Genomic DNA, 20,706 nt, shown 5'->3' on the forward strand with positions numbered 1-20,706 from the left:
ACATTATGTAGATAAATACCTGGTGTAATTTTTGTAGAAGTAGGTGCTATCACAAACGTGAAATAGAGCACCAGAGAGAATGCTGTGGAGGGGTGCCGTGGAGGGCTTCTCTGGGAGGTGGCCGTCGGGCTGCGCTCTGTGCCGAGGCGTCGGCGCCCAGGCGGTGTGCAGAAGGTGGAAGGCGCTCCGGCCGGGCAGCAAGACGCGCACTCGGACCATTCCTGGGAGTGGCAGAGCACTCCGGGCTCACCACACATCGCAGCAACTCTCCCATGACTTTAAATGTGGCCTAAATAACGAATTACATCTTCCTGTCTTCCTGTAATAGATCACTGCCCCCCATCCAGACACTCAAGTCCAGCAGACAGTTGCCATGCGCACCCAGCTGTTTGCAGGCTCAGTGATACAGCAGATCAGAAAGGGACGCTTCCCCTTCTCACCCACGTCCATCTCTTGTGTTCCTACCACAGGACACAGGAGCGCCCTTTGGACAATTGCTTCCGACCGATCCCTTCATCTTCCTCATTCCTTATGACTAAATAATCACAGAACCATGTCCATTTCATCCCCACTGCAGTGGGAATCTGCCAATTGCTCTGTCTCCAGGGCACTGTGTGTGCAGGCTGCCTGCTGTCTGTCTGGGCCGTGTGGGCAGTGCCCGCCCCGGGTCCACCCCTGCATGCGACCTCCTCCAGCCCAGTCCTACGCGGACAGCAGAAGCAGGATCTCACGCACAGTAGGCCTCCGCACCAGAGCCTCCGTCTTCCCTGGCCTCTCCGTGTGCTACCTGCTCCTCTCTGGCTGCCGTGGTGCGGGCACCTTGGGCTTCTTATTTTGCTTCTGTGAATGCTCTGGGGCCTCTCCTCCCTGGGGAGCCTTCCTGTGTGCTGGGTGCTTCCCAGGAGGGTTGTTTGTCCTCTGCCCTTCGCTCACTCCTTCTCATCCTCTTGGTTTCTGCCCAGATGCCATTTCCCTTCAGAGCCCATTCTGACCCCCTATTAACTTGGTGCTCTCTCTCCATTATTCTCCCTAATGGCTTTCAGTTCTTTCTCCATTGCACCTATTCCAATCTGTAACAGTGTTTCCTGCTCTGGGATTTCATTGTTTGGAGTTTTTCTCCCAGCGATCTTTTGGTCAACCTACTAGAGGTCAACCAGCGCCTTCTGTATGGGGCGCTCAGTTGCTGAATGGGTGGTGAAAAACTAAGTGGAATTGGCCACAATTAACTTGCTATTTCTATTTTAAAGTATTACTTCCATGGTGATTTTGATTACTCTAACATATCAGAAAAACAATCATTTGAATTGTGGCTGCTTATGAATAAAAATACATAGTTTATTCAAAAACTATGTTAACATATCTTCCTGGCTATTAAATACAACTAGCACCATAGGAAACAAGTACGAATACTGTGAAAACAAAATTTCAAATCCACTTACTTCTAAGTTGAAAGGCATGATTTCCTATACAGCTAGCTTTATTTGAGTAATGAGATACTAAACCCTGCGGTTTTTATTTTGTCGTTTTTTTTTTTTGGTTTTTTTTTTGAGAGGGCATCTCTCATATTTATTGATCAACTGGTTGTTAACAACAATAAAATTCTGTATAGGGGACTCAATGCTCAATGTACAATCATTAATCCACCCCAAGCCTAATTCTCGTCAGTCTCCAATCTTCTGAAGCATAACGACCAAGTTCTTACATGGTGAACCAGTTCTTACATAGTGAGTAAGTTCTTACATGGTGAACAGTACAAGGGCAGTCATCACAGAAACTTTTAGTTTTGATCACACATTATGAACTATAAATAATCAGGTCAAATATGAATATTCGTTTGATTTTTATACTTGATTTATATGTGAATCCCACATTTCTCCATTATTATTATTATTATTATTATTATTATTATTATTATTACTATTACTATTTTTAATAAGATGCTGAAGTGGTAGGTAGATGCTAGATAAAGGTAGAAAACATAGTTTAGTGCTGTAAGAGAGCAAATTTAGATGATCATGTGTGTGCCTGTAGACTATATGTTAATCCAAGCTAGACAAGGGCAACAAAACATCCACGGATGCAGAAGATTTCTCTCAAAACAGTGGGGGTGAGGTTCTAAGCCTCACCTCTGTGGATCCCCAATTTCTCACCTGATGGTCCCCCTGTGACTGTGCCTGTCTTAGGTTGTTCCTCCCTTGAGGAGTCTTACCCGTCTCTGGCTAACCAGTCATCTTCTGGGGCCATACAGGGAGATGTAAAGTTGGTAAGTGAGAGAGAGGCAATATTGTTTGAAAAGGTTAGCTTTTTCCTTCTTTGCAGATTTATGCCCTGTGGCTTCTGTGCCCAGCATTTGTCTTGAGGTATCTTTACCACTTGGAGGAATTATGATACTCGGTAAATTCGATATGAGGCATGAATTCTATTTAAGGGTTGTAATTAGGAAGGAAGAAGAAAAGCTATAGGAGTAGCAGACAGAAGATAACATGGGAAGATTGATTATTTCTTTGACATATCTTCTTGTAGAGTAACTTAAGCATGTATAGGTTTTAAACTAATTAAATTGCGTGCACACATTAACATAATAGGAATACAGTTACATAACCAAAGCAGACCTATAATTACCAGCCATCTCCAGTGAAACCAAGAAAACCAGTTAGGCACCCTAGGCATTTGTGAAAACTTATCTATGATATGGTGGATATTGTCCAACTGAACCTGAACAGTCTTGAGCGAAATCAGACAAATTAAAACAACCCATTCCGGGGAACTGTTCACATCCCATATGTTCTTTTAACAGTAGATAATCTGTAGTCGTAAGATTTTGGAGCGCTGCAACTTGCACTCTCCTAATTCTTGGTTGAGTTCCAACAGTGTAGATCCAGTCAAATTTGTTGTTTTACTGTATGCACAGGCCATCTTAGATATCTCCTTCTTCATTCCCATGGCAAGTCCAGGAACCGGTGAGATGAATGCAGTTACAGCTGTAGCATCGCCTGGGTCTTTGTTGAGGTTTTTTGATGATCATCTTCTGGTATGAGTCTTCCAGAGAGTGCTGATGTTGGAAGTTCTTCTTCATATCGTATCTTAGTTCATTTTCTGGGTAGCCAAATTAGGCTTTGATCCTCTGTATAAACACAAACAGACCCTTTGCCCACACTTTGATATTCCCTTTATACCATTGTGTAGAACTCATTGGAGGTCACCACACAGGAACTCCTTTTTTTTTTTTTAAGAGAAAGGAATATCATCAGAAAAATGTACCCCCATAGCCGATCATCTGACACCCTTTAAGTGATCAAAATTAAGGATATTTAAAGCATGCATTAATCGTTGATTTAAAGCATGCATGAATAATTGATTTACAGTTAGTTTTATCCTATCAAGGAGTAATTCCCCTTTTCTTTCTTTCTTTTTTTTTTATCATTAATCTACACTTACATGAAGAATATTATTTTTACTAGGCTCTCCCCTATACCAGGTCCCCCCTATAAACCACTTTACAGTCACTGTCCATCAGCATAGCAAAATGCTGTAGAATCACTACTTGTCTTCTCTGTGTTGTACAGCCCTCTGTCCCCTTTCTCCCTCCCCTCCCTTGCATGCTAATCTTAATACCCACCTTTTTCTTCCCCCACCTTATTCCTCCCTGCCCATCCATCCTCCCCAGTCCCTTTCCCTTTGGTACCTATTAGTCCATTCTTGGGTTCTGTGATTACGCTGCTGTTTTGTTTCTTCAGTTTCTCCTTTGTTCTTATACTCCACAGATGACTGAAATCATTTGGTATTTGTCTCTCTCTGCTTGGCTTATTTCACTGAGCATAATACCCTCCAGCTCCATCCATGTTGCTGCAAATGGTAGGATTTGCCCTCTTCTTATGGCTGAGTAGTATTCCATTGTTATATGTACCATATCTTCTTTATCCATTCATGTACTGATGAACATTTAGGTTGCTTCCAATTCTTGGCTATTATAAATAGTGCTGTGATAAACATGGGTGTGCATCTGTCTTTCTCAAACTTGATTGCTGCATTCTTATTGTAAATTCCTAGGAGTGGAATTCCTGGGTCAAATGGTAAGTCTGTTTTGAGCATTTTGATGAACCTCCATACTGCTTTCCACAATGGTTGAACTAATTTACATTCCCATCACAGTGTAGGAGGGTTCCCCTTTCTCCACAGCCTAGCCAACATTTGTTGTTGTTTGTCTTTTGGATGGCAGCCATCCTTACTGGTGTGAGGTGATACCTCATTGTAGTTTTAATTTGCATTTCTCTGATAATTAGCGATGTGGAGCATCTTTTCATGTGTCTGTTGGCCATCTGTATTTCTTTTTTGGAGAACTGTCTGTTCAGTTCCTCTGCCCATTTTTTAATTGGATTATTTGTTTTTTGTTTGTTGAGGCATGTGAGCTCTTTATATATTTTGGACGTCAAGCCTTTATTGGATCTGTCATTTACAAATGTATTCTCCCATACTGTAGGGTTCCTTTTTGTTCTATTGATGGTGTCTTTTGCTGTACAGAAGCTTTTCAGCTTAGTATAGTCCCACTTGTTCATTTTTGCTGTTGTTTTCCTTGCCTGGGGAGATATGTTCAAGAAGAGGTCACTCATGTTTATGTCTAAAAGGTTTTTGCCTATGTTTTTTTCTAAGAGTTTTATAGTTTCATGACTTACATTCCGGTCTTTGATCCATTTTGAATTTACTTTTGTATATGGGGTTAGACAATGGTCTAGTTTCATTTTTCTACATGTAGCTGTCCAGTTTTGCCAGCACCATCTGTTGAAGAGACTGTCATTTCACCATTGTATGTCCATGGCTCCTTTATCAAATATTAATTGACCATATATGTTTGGGTTAATGTCTGGAGTCTCTAATCTGTTCCACTGGTTTGTGGCTCTGTTCTTGTGCCAGTACCAAACTGTCTTGATTACTATGGCTTTGTAGTAGAGCTTGAAGTTGGGGAGTGAGATCCCCCTTACTTTATTCTTCTTTCTCAGGATTGCTTTGGCTATTCGGGGTCTTTGGTGTTTCCATATGAATTTTGGAACTATTTGTTCCAGTTCGTTGAAGAATGTTGCTGGTAATTTGATAGGGATTGCATCAAATCTGTATATTGCTTTGGGCAGGATGGCCATTTTGATGATATTAATTCTTCCTAGCCATGAGCATGGGATGAGTTTCCATTTGTTAGTGTCCCCTTTAATTTCTCTTAAGAGTGACTTGTAGTTTTCAGGGTATAGCTCTTTCACTTCTTTGGTTAGGTTTATTCCTAGGTGTTTTATTCATTTTGATGCAATTGTGAATGGAATTGTTTTCCTGATTTCTCTTTCTATTGGTTCATTGTTAGTATATAGGAAAGCTACAGATTTCTGTGTGTTAATTTTGTATCCTGCAACTTTGCTGTATTCCAATATCAGTTCTAGTAGTTTTGGAGTAGAGTCTTTAGGGTTTTTTATGTACAGTATCATATCATCTGCAAATAGTGACAGTTTAACTTCTTCTTTACCAATCTGGATTCCTTGTATTTCTTTGTTTTGTCTGATTGCTGTGGCTAGGACCTCCAGTACTATGTTAAATAACAGTGGGGAGAGTGGGCATCCCTGTCTAGTTCCCAATCTCAGAGGAAAAGCTTTCAGCTTCTCACTGTTCAGTATGATGTTGGCTGTGGGTTTATCATATATGGTCTTTATTATGTTGAGGTACTTGCCCTCTATTCCCATTTTGCTGAGAGTTTTTATCATGAATGGATGTTGAATTTTGTCAAATGCTTTTTCAGCATCTATGGAGATGATCATGTGGTTTTTGTCTTTCTTTTTGTTGATGTGGTGGATGATGTTGATGGATTTTCGAATGTTGTACCATCCTTGCATCCCTGGGATGAATCCCACTTGGTCATGGTGTATGATCCTTTTGATATACTTTTGAATTCGGTTTGCTAATATTTTATTGAGTATTTTTGCATCTACATTTATCAGGGATATTGGTCTGTAATTTTTTTGGTGGGGTCTTTGCCTGGTTTTGGTATTAGGGTGATGTTGGCTTCATAGAATGAGTTTGGGGGTATTCCCTCCTCTTCTATTTTTTGGAAAACTTTAAGGAGAATGGGTATTATGTCTTCTCTGTGTGTCTGATAAAATTCTGAGGTAAATCCGTCCGGCCCGGGGGTTTTGTTCTTGGGTAGTTTTTTTTATTACCTTTTCAATTTCTTTGCTCGTAATTGGTTTGTTTAACTTTTGTGTTTCTTCCTTGGTCAGTCTTGGAAGGTTGTATTTTTCTAGGAAGTTGTCCATTTCTTCTAGGTTTTCCAGCTTGTTGGCATATAGGTTTTCATAGTAGTCTTTAATAATTCTTTGTATTTCTGTGGAGTCTGTTGTGATTTCTCCATTCTCATTTCTGATTCTGTTGATTTGTGTTGATTCTCTTTTTCTCTTAATAAGTTTGGCTAGAGGCTTATCTATTTTGTTTATTTTCTCAAAGAACCAGCTCTTGGTTTCGTTGATTTTTGCTATTGTTTTATTCTTCTCAATTTTGTTTATTTCTTCTCTGATCTTTATTATGTCCCTCCTTCTGCTGACTTTAGGCCTCATTTGTTCTTCTTTTTCCAGTTTTAATAATTGTGATGTTAGACTATTCATTTGGGATTGTTCTTCCTTCTTCAAGTGTGCCTGGATCGCTATATACTTTCCTCTTAAGACTGCTTTCACTGCATTCCACAGAAGTTGGGGCTTTGTGTTGCTGTTGTCATTTGTTTCTGTATATTCCTTGATCTCTATCTTGATTTGTTCATTGATCCATTGATTATTTAGAAGCATGTTGTTAAGCCTCCATGTGTTTGTGAGCCTCTTTGTTTTCTTTGTAGAATTTATTTCTAGTTTTATACCTTTGTGGTCTGAAAAATTGGTTGGTAGAATTTCAATATTTTGGAATTTACTGAGGTTCTTTTTGTGGGCTAGTATGTAGTCTATTCTGGAGAATGTTCCATGCGCACTTGAGAAGAATGTGTATCCTGTTGCTTTTGGATGTAGAGTTCTATAGATGTCTATTAGGTCCATCTGTTCTAGTGTGTTGTTCAGTGCCTCTGTGTCCTTACTTATTTTCTGCCCGGTGGATCTATCCTTTGGGGTGAGTGGTGTGTTGAAGTCTCCTAAAATGAATGCATTGCAGCCGATTTCCTCCTTTATTTCTGTTAGTATTTGTTTCACAAATGCTGGTGCTCCTGTGTTGGGTGCATATATATTTAGAATGGTTATATCCTCTTGTTGGACTGAGCCCTTTATCATTATGTAGTGTCCTTCTTTGTCTCTTGTTACTTTCTTTGTTTTGAAGTCTATTTTGTCTGATATTAGTACTGCAACCCCTGCTTTCTTCTCGCTGTTGTTTGCCTGAAATATGTTTTTCCATCCCTTGACTTTTAGTCTGTGCATGTCTTTGGGTTTGAGATGAGTTTCTTATAAGCAGCATATAGATGGGTCTTGCTTTTTTATCCAGTCTTCTACTCTGTATCTTTTGATTGGTGCATTAAGTCCATTTATATTTAGTGCGACTTTTGAGAGATATGTACTTATTGCCATTGCAGGCTTTAGATTCGTGGTTACCAAAGGTTCAAGGTTAGCCTCTTTAGTATCTTACTGCCTATCTTAGCTCGCTTATTGAGCTGTTATATACCCTGCCTGGAGATTCTTTTCTTCTCTCCCTTCTTATTCCTCCTCCTCCTTTCTTCATATGTTGTATGTTTTGTTCTGTGCTCTTTTTGGGAGTGCTCCCGTCTAGAGCAGTCCCTGTAAGGTGCCCTGTAGAGGTGGTTTGTGGGAAGCAAATTCCTTCAGCTTTTGCTTGTCTGGGAATTGTTTAATCCCGCCATCATATTTAAATGATAGTTGTGCTGGATACAGAATCCTTGGTTCAAAGTCCTTCTGTTTCATTGTATTAAATATATCATGCCATTCTCTTCTGGCCTGTAGGTAAACCCTGCATTTTTTAACTGACAGTTCCAAAGTTATATCTCTCAGCCTGTGCAGAAGTAATCTTTCTTTTTTCTACTTCATGAAAAGTGCATATTACTTTCAGTATAATGTTATGTAGCCTGTATTCTTTCTGTGTCTACCATGTGGTGGTTTTTGTCTCCCTAATCTTGTATAAACTAAATTTTTGTGTCATAGTATCCCTCGATGAAATGTCCCTGATGGTGGGAATCATAAAGACAGACTCATGGAGTGTTAGAGTTGAAAGAAAATGCTGAGATAACTTAGCCCAAAATGCTTACAGGTGAAAAAGTAGAGGAACTAATGCTTGAGTAGCTGTTTCTGTACTGAGCAATGCCAGGCACCCTCCATCACCAGGTGCTCCATCCTTACTCGGATCATGCATGGGAGGCGCTTCAGGTGAGCAGAGGCAGCTATGAAAAGCCTCTCCTGTGCATCCCAGCTCTGCCCAGCACTGCTCTGTGACAGTCCCTTAACCTCTGGAGCTCAATCTCTAAAACTGGAAAATAAAGGACCAGGACTGTACTCTTTAATTTTTCATCACTAAACTTCTGTGACTTCTCTAAAACAAGCCACCTGTTTTATTTTTCAGTGTATATCCTCTAATAATGGTATCTCATTACTTTCTCTTATTTATTAGGAGTTGTCTTTTATCCTTTAGGAATGAAAAAGGTCACCAAATTAGCCTAAACACTATCCTTTCCACCATCTACAAAGAATGGTTTCATAAGAAACATGAAACAGTCACATCACATGCCATGATTCCCCTCTTTGTTTTTACTAATGTTTCATAATCCCTCATAAAAACTAAATTTTATACAATTTATAGAAATAGAGTATTAATTAGTATTAGTTTCTTACCCTTTGCATATTTACAGATCCATAATTTATGATCATTAGGAGCATAAGAAAAGCAATCTGATATATTCATTTGAGACCATGTAAATAAAAATCATAGCATGATTTTAAGTAATCTACAGTTTTCTTAGTAATTTTTTAACATCTGAGGTCTCAGCACTGAAGTGATATGCTGTTATTTCTTTAAAGAGATGTAACTTCACAATTTGTAAAATTGAAACATTATGCATGTATAATAAGTGTGTGCTGATTGTTAGCACAAGTATCTGGCAGCTGTATTTCCAAAATGGCCAACATTCTGCAAGAGTTTTTAGAATAGTCAGGAACTCAGTTCTCTTTCTTGATTATGCATTTGCAGAACATCTGAATGCACAGTGAAATCACACATACAAATATTCTGAAATGAGAATTTTAAGAATGGCCAACAATTTGATTTATTGATAGATGAATTATAATGTTAAACTGTGTGTATCACATCTCTTCCTGATTTCCAAATCCAGTTCCCCAAACCCCCACATTCTATGAATTCTATTATATAGCATCACTGTAAGAAAATATTAATAAATGTAATACTATAAAATGTGTATAATAGACAAACCATTCATATCAAATAGTATTGATTTATTAATATTAATGTGTATGTTTTAAGATTATAAGCCAATATGTAGATATTAATGCATATTTGGTTGAATCTTTATGTATTTAATATAAATTTTAATGGTTATTTAATAACTTCATAATATGTTATATAATATATACGTAAGTGATAAATATATGAAGTATATAAAACATGTTGATATCTCATTGATACTTAACTATAAGATTCTGAATCACTTATAAACTATTAAGAGAAATAAACTTCCTATGGGTATTTGTCACTCAGGTAATTAAAAGTTCCTAATTTTTAAATCTAAGAATTAACAAGTAAGGTTTTACAATTTAAATATATTTTTAATATAAAATATTCAAACTATGATATTTAGACATGAAATAATTTCATATTTTTTACCCTCTTCATACCTATTCTGGTATTTAGATCCTATTTACAGTAATATAAATTTGCCTATCCAAGTGCTATCTTTCCTGTTAGAAGACCATGAATAATTAGGTATTCTGTGAGGTATCGTTGAGTAGACCCTAAAAGTTACTCATGAATCCTAAGTCTAAAGTCCTTAAATTTGCAAAATCTGACTAGAGCAAAAGTGACAGGCTGCACATCCTCCAGCTAAGGCTGCTTACCCCCCAGGGCACAGTCTGCATCTGTGGGAGCCAGTGGAGGGACTGGAATGTCTATCTGTGGAGTTGCCAGTGTGCATCCACATTGACACCTCAGAGGATGGGACAGCATCAGACAGACGGCAATGAGGAGAACTCTCAGGGCTCTTGTAAAAATTTCCATCCTGTTAATTTTGCAGAGGTCATTTACACTGATTTTGTACAAACATGTTATTATTTTTGTTTTATTTGAATAGCAAATAAACCTCCCAATTGAATAAGAAAATATTCCCTTTTTGAACATTTACTGCTACAGTGATTTTAGCTGTTGGAAGGATAATTATTAATAGCATAGCCCTTATAATATTACTCAGTTAATCAAACAAATCTGTTTGTTTTTCCCTCTGCCAGAAAAACAAACTAGCAATACAGTGTTAAAGAAAGAAAGGCTTAACAGTGAGAGACCTTAGAGTATTAGCATTATCTGGACCAGGAGATCACTGCAGGTGGGAGGTGGAGTGGCAGGAAGACCGGAGGGTGGAACGCCAGCCAGTCCTTATTTGTTGTGCAATAGAATCATTACACTTTCTGAGAGTTCCTCAAAAATACATTGAGTGCATTACTATCTGTTAGGACATTAGAAGCTAAAATATATTTTCAAAAGTAAATTACTCTTAACTAAGAGCTATTTGACTGTGATTAGAAATGAGAACATAGGTAAAAATGATTATGATTGTAGGCATTTGCTAGCATTTTAAAAGTCAACAAATAGAAGTGTGTAGTGAGAAAAGAGAGGCCCTACCACAACGCCTGACATTGTGTTACATTAAACCTGGGAAAATCCAGCCCTGACTTATGTAAGGGTGGCAAATTATGCAGTCCTGTTGCTTAAGGGATGTTGATTGCTGACCCATTAATCTGATAATCCAGAACAAAACAGATCAGGGCAGTACATTTCTGACAACTTATTTCTATTTGAATTATCCCTTTAAGACTCAGCTGTTGCACCTGTAGTAAGAATTTATCACCCAAACGACAGCAGTTCTTTTACCTATTTATATGAAGCTTGTAAATATTTGCTTACTATTCTGAGATCAAAACCAGTTGCCGATGGAGAATGCAAATGTTCAGTAGAAACAGAGAAAATAATAAAAAATTATGTTATGCATATAGAAATGTCTACTGTAATGCTCTGTTAAGACAAAATAATCCTGTTATAGCTAAATGAAGGAAATTACTACAAAAGCAAAATGTTGAAATTAACATTTAATTAAGATACTGTTTTTGAGGAAGAAGTAATATGGGTGAGTTTCATTCTTGCTGAGATAAAACCTCTTCCAAATCAAAAAAGAGAAATGCATTAAACTGATACACTCCATTATATACCTAAGACCAATTCAATATATGTCAACTAGATTTTAAGACTTTTAAAAAACTTTTATCAAAGAGTGCTAGATCCTTTTAATTTTAGTAAAGACATACTGAGTCTATTAACTGTGGAAAGAATAAATATCAGTGTTGACCTATTTGAAACTGATTATAGCAGGAAAATATGAAGTTTACAGTATCCCCCAAACACATAGGTCCAGAGTGGGGTGTCTGTCATCTAAAGGTCACTGACAGAGTGGAGGTATTGCTTCTAAGGAATTCCAACTAGAATGTGTTCTGTATAACAACATTCCTGATTGTTATGCAGCTAAAAACATATGTCACCTCTCTGAAGGTTTAAAATGGGTAAAGTAGTCTCAAAGTTGATCCAGCTGAAACATGTCTTTAGGTCTCTGAAGAAATAAGTATCAAGAAAAAAATATGATGTGATAAATCACAGGAGCAATCTCACTAAAAAGTGTGAGTTTATTTAAACGGCTTTTATTTTGGATTATTTATTCTAAAGATATACAAACTACATTTTTACTCAAAAAATGGCATCTTACGTGAAAGATTTAATTTTCAAGCCAATCCATAGGTCTGATGCCCTGGAAGTGTCCTATGGGCTCATGTGGAAACCCTGTGAATCTGGTCTTTTTACTGCAGGAAAATTGCTACCATATGGTATTTGAACTAAAGCCTCATGGTTTGAATCATATGGCTTCCTATGTGTATGCTTCATTGGAAATACAGATGAAAACATCTCCTTACTTCACTTTCTGTTGCTTAGTGTCTTTTTATTATAAATAGAATTTTATTAAGAAATTTAAAAAATATTTGTAAAAAGCTTCACTTTAATTGACAAAACCCTTTCATTTTGATGTCACATTAGCTCATTGTAGCAAATGTGGGGAAAGAAGCCTTAGTTTTGGTGTCAATTGGGTCATAACTCTGGCCTTGTTTTTTTCTGGCCTTGTCATTTTTCATAAAATGAATTTAGTATTATCTCCTCATGGGATGGTTACGATGGTTACGTGGATTAAGCTTAAAAATATATGTAAATGATACTTGGAGGTTCTAGCCAATATTGTATGTTTAATTTTATATCATCATCCTTTTTATAATTGTCATTCTTAGCATTTCATCTCTAAGTATTTCTGATATCCTTCATCACAGAAGTAGGTGTTTATGCTTCTTTGTATTAGGTGCTTCCTTTGCTGTAGCGCTAATCCAGCTGAATAGTTTGTTCCAAAATTCATGCTGAATCACAAGACATGTCCTTAAAAAGCAGGGTTATTTGATGAACCACATTCCTTACTGCTGCACACACCTCAGGAATCTTGTGAGGATCCTAATTGTGGATCAGCATGCTTTAAAAAAGTCATTTAAATATATGCACATTAATATAAATTACACATTTTTAAATAGAAATTGAAAGTTTTTTACAAATTTGTGTCTGTTCATCCATTGGCATGATTTTACATCTGGCTTCAGTATATTAGTTAATAATGGGTGATGAATCTACCAGCTGAATATTTCCAGTTTTGACTGTATCTCCTAGGTTTTGACCATAGCATGTGTCCTATGAGATTTGAAAAGATAAAAGTTCAACAAAATTAAAGGTAAAATGAAATCAAATATAGTAATTCCTCTCCTTCGAAAATGTTTCTGTGCAGTGCTGGGGATCTTGTATGAAAACATGGATCTCCGTAACTCTTCCCAACTTTGAAGCTCCAGTTTTCAGAGAAATTAATTTCTCATGATGCAGTGGAGTAGGTTGTTGGGGTGTATGGCACTTGTTCTTTACCTGTACATGACTGTCCCCATGTTTTTTCTGTCATTATCCCATTAAGCCTATCTTTGTTGCAGAAAATCAGCCCTATTTTACATTCAGTCTCTCATCACAGCTCTGTTAGCGGGTGCGATCTGCAAGATGTGCAGCTTGTCCCCTTCATTCTGTGCTCTCACTGAATTCCAGCTTAGTGCCCTTTATTGAGTAAGTAAATGACTTTAACATCATCTTTTAAAAGATCCAGAGTGTTTTGATCTGACTTGGATGGGTACCTCCAATTTTTCTCATTTCTTTTTACTACTCTTCCATGTGAGGAAAATAGATAAGGGTGAATGGAAGCAGACTGATTTAAGCCTGTGTGTTGTGTTTGGACCAGTCTGACATTGCAGAGTAGTGAAATGAGCAAAATGAGTAAGATACTAGACTGATAGAAACAGCAGTGGCCACTCACCCTGGTGGAGCTGTCTTCCTTTGACACGGCTCTCACTGGTTTGCATGACAGAATATAGCAGACAACTAAATGACAGCTGCTAGAAAAAAATGAGGTGGAGGCAGTGTTCTGCAGTGGGGTTTGAGCCTTTAAAACCAGAATCTATTTAGGAAATAAATTTTAGGGATGTGTTAGGAGACCGCTGCCTGCTGATGGGACCCCTGCACTAGCGGCAGGCCAGGAGGCCAGGGGGCTGGAGAACCCAGTAGTACAGCAGCGCCCTCTCACCCTGGGGGGCACGTTCCAAGATGGCCCACAGATGCCTGCAGCCACGGGCCGTACTGAGCCCTGTTTATACTGTGTTGTCTTACACATGCATACTTTGAAAGAGTTTAATTTGTAAGTTAGGCACAGTAAGAGATGAACATCAGCAATCCACTAGTAACAATATAGAATGATAAAAGTGGTGTGACCGTATGGTCTTTCTCTCAAGACATCTTATTGTACTCCCCTCCCGCTCCTTTTTGTGATGGTGTGAGGTGATCAGATGCCTACTTGATAGCATGGAGTGAAGTGAACGACTAGGCATTAGGCTGCTTTTGACCCGATGATAACTCCGAAGGAGGATCATCTGCTTCCAGACTGTTGTGGTGGTTCACCGCAGGTGACAAACTGCCGGAAGTGAGACTGCAGGAGAGGGGGGCCTGTAGAACTGTCAGACTGCTGAAGGTGATTTGCTAGTAGGTCCCAGATTTATGACATATATATACACACACACACATACGTAAAATAAAACTTAGCATTGTAGCCATTTTTAAGTATATAGGTTTGTGGCATTAAATACAATCCCATTGTTGTGTCTCTGTTACTACCATCCTTTTCCAGAAAAATCTGTTTTTCTCTACTGAAACTTCATGCCAGTTGAGTGGTGACTCCCCAGGCATTGCAGACAACCAGCATTCTACCCCTTGCTCTTTGCATATGACAGCTCTTCACTCTCACCCTCTTCAAATCTGAAGCGAGCCCCTTGTAGATACAATATAGTTGTGTCCTGTGTTGTCTTTTTGTTGAAATCCATTCTGCCAACCTGTGTATTTTGGCTGGGGCCTGTGTCAATCTGCTAGGCCTGCCGTAACAAAGTACTGCAGATTGGGCAGCTTAAACAACAGAAACGTATCTTCGCACGATGCTGAGATTTGTAAGTCTCAAGGTGTTGGCGGGGGTGTTTCTTCTGAGGCCTCTGTCCTTGGCCTGTTGATAGTCATCTACCTGTGTGTGTCTGTGTCCTACTGTTTAATAAGGTCATCAGTCGTACTGAATTAGGGCCACTCTGTTGACTTCATTTTAACTAAATCACTTTGTCAAAGACCCTGTCTGTAAATGCAGTCACATTCTGAGGTTCAGGGGAGCAGGACTCTTGACATAGGAAGTCTGAGGGGACACAGTTCACCCCTACATGCAATATGGCTTCCATTCACATTTTTAAAAATTACTAATAGAGATGCACTTATTTTTACCAATTTGTTACTTGTTTTCTGTATTTCTTACAGCTTCTTGTCCCTTATTTCCACCATTACTATCTTCTTTTGTATATAGTTAATATTTTTGTAGGGGTATATTGTAGTTCCCTTCTCATTTCCTTTTGTGGTATATTCTGTAGATATTTTCTTTTGCCATGGAGATTACAAAGAAGATCCTAAAGTTACGACAGTCTTAAACTGATACCAAATTCAATCACATACAAACTCTACCCCTTCACAGTTCCACCTCCCAACTTTGTGCTATGGATGTCACAAATTATATTTCTGTACATTGTGTGCCTCAACATAGATTTATAATTTATTTTCATGTATTTGCTTTCAGATCATGCAGAAACTTTAAAAAATGGAGTTGCAAATCAAAATCACAAAAAGTGTTCTTAAATATTTATCTCTATTTACCTAAGAGATCTTCCTATTTTCACAAAGCTTCGAGTTACTGCCTGGTGTCCCTTTATTTCACCTTGAAGGATTTCTTGTAGGACAGGTCTGGAGTAACGGGTTCCCACCTCCTTTATTTTCGTCTGATAATGTCTTCATTTCTCTGTCATCAACGCAGGAAGTCTTGCTGGCTGGAATTCTCAGTGGACAGTGCTTAAGTATTGTGTATTTATGCAAAATTCTGCCGAGATTTTGATCATTTTATTGGGATCTCCTGTTTGTGATGAGTTGCTTTTCTCTTTCTGCTTTCAGGATTCTTTCTCTGACTTTGTCTTTTGACAGTTTGACTGTGGGTCTCATTGTGGGTCTCCGAGTTTATCCTACTTGGAAGTTGTTGACCTGCTTGGATTTGTGTATGTTTATGTCTTTTCCTCAAATTTCAAAAATGTTCGGACGTTGTTTTTTCAAATTCATATTTAAGACAGTTGTTTCAAAGTTTTGGTCTAGTAAATCCAGTGCATGTATTCCTTTGGGGACTATTTCTGGAAATTAATTTGGTTCCTTTGACTTGGCCATGTTTCCCCATTTTTTTTTGTATGCCTTATAATCTTCACTAAAACTTGGGCATTTGAAAGAAACCGCTACCTCTCCCAGTCTTTGCCTACTGATGCAGAAGATCTCTACTAATCAGTGGGCCCCTGGGCTTTGAGATCAGTCTGGCATCAGATTTACAGCCTTTTCAGAACTTTGCTGTGTATGTGCCCTGTCTGAGTCTCTGTGTGAGCTTATTTATTTATTTTTTAACCCCTAACTGCTTTAAATTATCTTAATTACTTAAAAGCCTCACCCCAGCTTCTCAGGCTCTTAGATGTTCTGTTGCGGTCCTTTGCCTATAACTTCTTGCCCTCAGGTCCTTATGTGGCTGCAGTCCCTGTGACTTAAATGCAGCAGTGCCCACCATCGCCTTCCACAGCTTCCGGCTGCCATTCCCCATCTGAGCTCCAGGTCAGGCTGAGAGAAACCAGTCAGTCAAGCAGCCCACAGATGGGCAAGGGTGTTGCAAACAAGTTCCTCTTTGTCTCTCCATCCTCAGGGAGGAATGGGCCACTTCCTCCCCACTGCGCTGTGCCACGTCAGGGAAGGTGTGGGCAAGGGCAAGCAAAACTTCCATGACATTGTCTACCATTGCGCATGTGACTTTTTCTTCATTGGGCGTTTGCTTGGGTGCTGTGGATCTGTGGCAGGTTTCCAGAACCCCCACAGAGTTATTTCAGTAGTGTGGGGTTGTTTTTTCAAGTTTCCATTGGGGAGTGAAGGCCTGGAGCTTCCCGTTCCACCACCTCACTGATGTCCCTAACCAGCCTGCTGGATTATTTTTAATGACACTGAGAAAATTAAGTATTTAGAAAAGAAAAATTTAGGGTTCAGTCCATTTCTTGTGCCATATAGCAAAATAAATTTTAGATGCTATAAAAAATCTCAATAAAAACCTCAAAGAAATATAGATTAACCAGGAATGATGAAATGCTGCTTAAGAATAGATTCACTTCATATATTCTAGTAAGATTTGTAGTTAATGAAAGGTTATAGCCATATCCCAATTCCCTCTTAATTAAGCAATAAAAACTAAGTATTGCTATAATTATTGGGGTTTTTAAGCATAGCTTTAATGAAATACTTAACAGGGCCTAATATCTACCCAGACCTACTTTTTTTTTCTCTTGACGGGATCATTTAAAATGTGTGTATGTGTGTAACTATGCTTTTCAGCTGCAAATATTAAGACCATCTATTCAGATGGGCTTCTTAAGCTGTAGGAAACATGAATCCTCCAACAGGGTGTTCAGAATTGGCCAGTTTTCTGCCTCAGCTATGATATGGAAGGCCCCAGTTCTTGCTCTCTCTTTCTCTTCCATCCATGTTGTCGTCTCCGTGCTTGGACTGTAGCAGGCTGGCTCCAGCAGTTCCACATTCAAGATGCAGATACAGGAAGGTCCAGGGTAAAAAACAGATGGTCTCTATTAGCTCCCAGCAGCCCTCATGCCCCACTGAACTGATGTGGGTTACAAACCCACTTGAACAAATTCCTGGAAAGAAAGAGGAAGTTGCCTGGGTTGGTTAGACAAATCAGATAGGGTGGAATGGGTGGAATGGGTGTTAGGGAGGCAGCCACTCTATCCAAGCGGCCAATGTGTTCTTTAAAAACTGCTCTGTGATTGTACAACATCGCAACAGGAGGAAAGGCTCTTCAAGGAACAGATTCAGGAGATAAATCGGCACACCTATGCAAGAAGACCAGTGCTTTTCTTTTAGTTCAGTGACAAACTTCAGTGTTTAAAGTATAATAGGTAGTTTTATGTAAGGTGTCTCCCTATAGATTTTAGTAGATAATCACCATGTCCAGATCGTGGGGAATGAATGAGGGCTTTCTCCTGTATAATCTCGATGTAGAAACCATGCTGCTTTCCCCCCGCCCCCAACATGACGTTAATTGTAACCTGTCGTCAAGTTGATCCTAGTGAGCAATAAGTTTTCTAAATTAAATTTCAACTTCTTCAAAACAAGCAGGATTCAAACCAAGGAATGTTGGCATCCCATCCTTTCCCTGGTTAACAAGTCTTTGTATTTCAGGAATAAGCATTAAATTTTATTTTAATGTGACTAAACTGCCTTAATTCTTAAGTAAAGTACATTTTAGGAACCAAATCTGCCTTACATAAATTTATCCTCTGTGTATTTCCCCAACAGCTACACAAAATTCTACAAATGTTTCTCTCTCTTACAGTGAGTCAGGGAGGCGTGGCTTTGGTCTCTGACATGTGTCCAGATCCCGGGATTCCAGAAAATGGTAGAAGAGCAGGTTCTGACTTCAGGTAGGATATAAAGTAATTATTTGAAAAGCATGTTATCTTCTAACATATATATCATTTCAGCTTTGACTGAATTGTCATTTTTAAACTATCTTGTCCTTTTGATTTAAACATGTAACCTCTCAATTAATATAAGCTATATTATTTGTAGAATTTTAAAACATATTGTGCTGAAAAATTCTAGATAATCTGGAGTTAATGGCATTCACTATGTGAGCCAATATTAAAAACTTAGCTCTAAATGTATATGATCAAAATTTTTTTTTAGGTTTTTTTCTGTTTTTAATTGGTTGCCTTCCTATATCCTAATGTGTTTTTGTTACTGTTTTTAAAAAAATAGATGGAGCAAAAATTTAACTATAGCCTTAAAGTTCTTTCATTAAATACACTTTTGTAATGATGAATGTAATTTCAGTGCAATTTGTTTTAGAAAATGTTATGATCATTTTGCAAGGATCCTGCTGAGTGAGAGGCTGCTGTCCAGGTGCTGTATTACGAACGTAGCAGTGATCACAATAGTGCTGCCCCAGGGTTTTGCATTCCTTCCATTAACCCAAGAAAACATTTGCCAGCTTGTAAGGTGGATACTTTTCTTAGGAGTAGGCCATGAAATCAGAATAAAAGGAGAGCAAGAAATGTGTTTTTTCTCATAATTCTCACCCTTGTTGAGAGGAAAGCAAACGAGGCATGTGTAGAGAGGTTAGGCTGATAAAGTGAGCCGGAAACGGCAAGGGAGGAGGAGTGCTGGAGGACGGGGTGGCCTGCTGCTCAGCCCGTGGGGCCCCATGAAGTGGGGCCGGAGTGGCGGCCGCATCTCTAGAGGGAGGGAGAAGAATTGTCTGCAGGATGGCTGTAATAGACTAGGTAAAATGTCTTTTTACATGAAAAGGAAGCAAAAGTACTTGAAAAGTAAGAAAAATGATACTAAGATGCTTTGACATCTGAGTTGTGTCTGCATATTCCAATGGATAGAAAGCTGGAATGGTTACAGATTAAATATCACACGTTTTCCATATAAGTAAAGGAGTTCATGTTTTAATTCAGGTTTCTTTGGATTCTTCCTCAAGTGATTTTAGGGAAAGTTCTCTTGGAGAAGGGGGAAGAGGAAGCAGGGTAGGGCCGGAGATAGAAGCCAAGCTGGAAGCTGGATTTAGCTGGAGATGAGCTCTGGTCTGGGCCCCCTGGGAATTCTCCCGCACAAGCTGCCCCAGCAAGGGCCCCGCCCTTGTGGCCGCGCCCCTCCTCTCACTGTCTCCCAGAGGTTCCCCGAGCAAGAGGGGCTTATAGGTCACAATATACACTCCCCAGGGTGTGGCATGTCCCAGTACGTGTGGGGGGTCAGCCATTAAGAGGGGTGCTGATTTCAAATATTATATACAGTAGCAGTCAGTTGAAGGCATTTGGGACATTTATCTCTCCCAATGAAGCAAATAAATGAAATTTACACTTTCTTGCTAGAACTCATGGAGCTTTTCATCCTATGTATTCTTTTCTTTATTTTGAAAATCACCTCTTCTATTTTCTCCACATCCAGGAAAAACTGTTCTTTGTGTCTCACTTCTAATTATAGTTAGGAATCACTCTGTTAGAGTTTACAATGAAGAATCTTCATTACGTGTCTGCGTGTCCATTGCCCACCTGACCTAACCCTCTCCAGCTCAGGGAAGCTGTCTTCCTCATGTCTGCCTGCTTAGGGACTGACACAGCACTTGCCCCAAAGGAACACATCGGTATTAGTCAAATACATTTTCTGTACGAATGGAATTACCCATCCAGTACTGTCATCCCTGAAATTCTTCCCAGGAACCTAGAAACTTCCTTGATCAATTTGTCAGAGCTCTGTTTTAAAACACAGTCAATTAAATTATATCTGACGATGCCAAATTGTTCAAATTGCATCTAGTGGTCAGTAGAGCTAGAGAAATCGCTTAATCTTTAAAAATCAATAAGGAATTCAGTAACATTCAGGCCTGGTATCTATTCAGCATAAGGACCGTAATGAAGTATCTCATCAGCATCTGAAGTGAGTGTGCCGGCCTGTGTCTCATCCTTGAAACAGCCCGATTGGAGAAGAAGAGGCTTAACTACAGGATGAGCATGAGCTCTAAGGCTGTGTTGATGTGTCCTGGGGAAAGCTCGGCTGAGAGTATGGATGGCCGTCAAGGGAGGGCGCACCTTATCCCCTAAGCACCTTATTCACTCTCTTAGTTTCCTGAGCAATGTCTGTGTTGTTTACATGTCTCCAAGTTCATGGCAATCAAATAAAATAATA

General features: G+C 38.9%; 1 protein-coding gene across 4 annotated transcripts in view; it reads left to right on the forward strand.

Moving 5' to 3' along the window:
* Nucleotides 1-20,706, forward strand: part of CSMD1 (CUB and Sushi multiple domains 1) — a 1,487,013-nt gene that overhangs the window by 1,072,212 nt on the left and 394,095 nt on the right. For all 4 annotated transcript variants that reach the window (XM_073219228.1, XM_073219229.1, XM_073219231.1 and 1 more), the window contains exon 8: nt 18,350-18,437. In XM_073219228.1, the coding sequence (XP_073075329.1) occupies nt 18,350-18,437 (88 nt within the window). The remainder of the gene's footprint in view (nt 1-18,349; nt 18,438-20,706) is intronic.

This window comes from Manis javanica, chromosome 12 (assembly GCF_040802235.1).
Source record: "Manis javanica isolate MJ-LG chromosome 12, MJ_LKY, whole genome shotgun sequence".
Classification (NCBI taxonomy): Eukaryota; Metazoa; Chordata; class Mammalia; order Pholidota; family Manidae; genus Manis; species Manis javanica.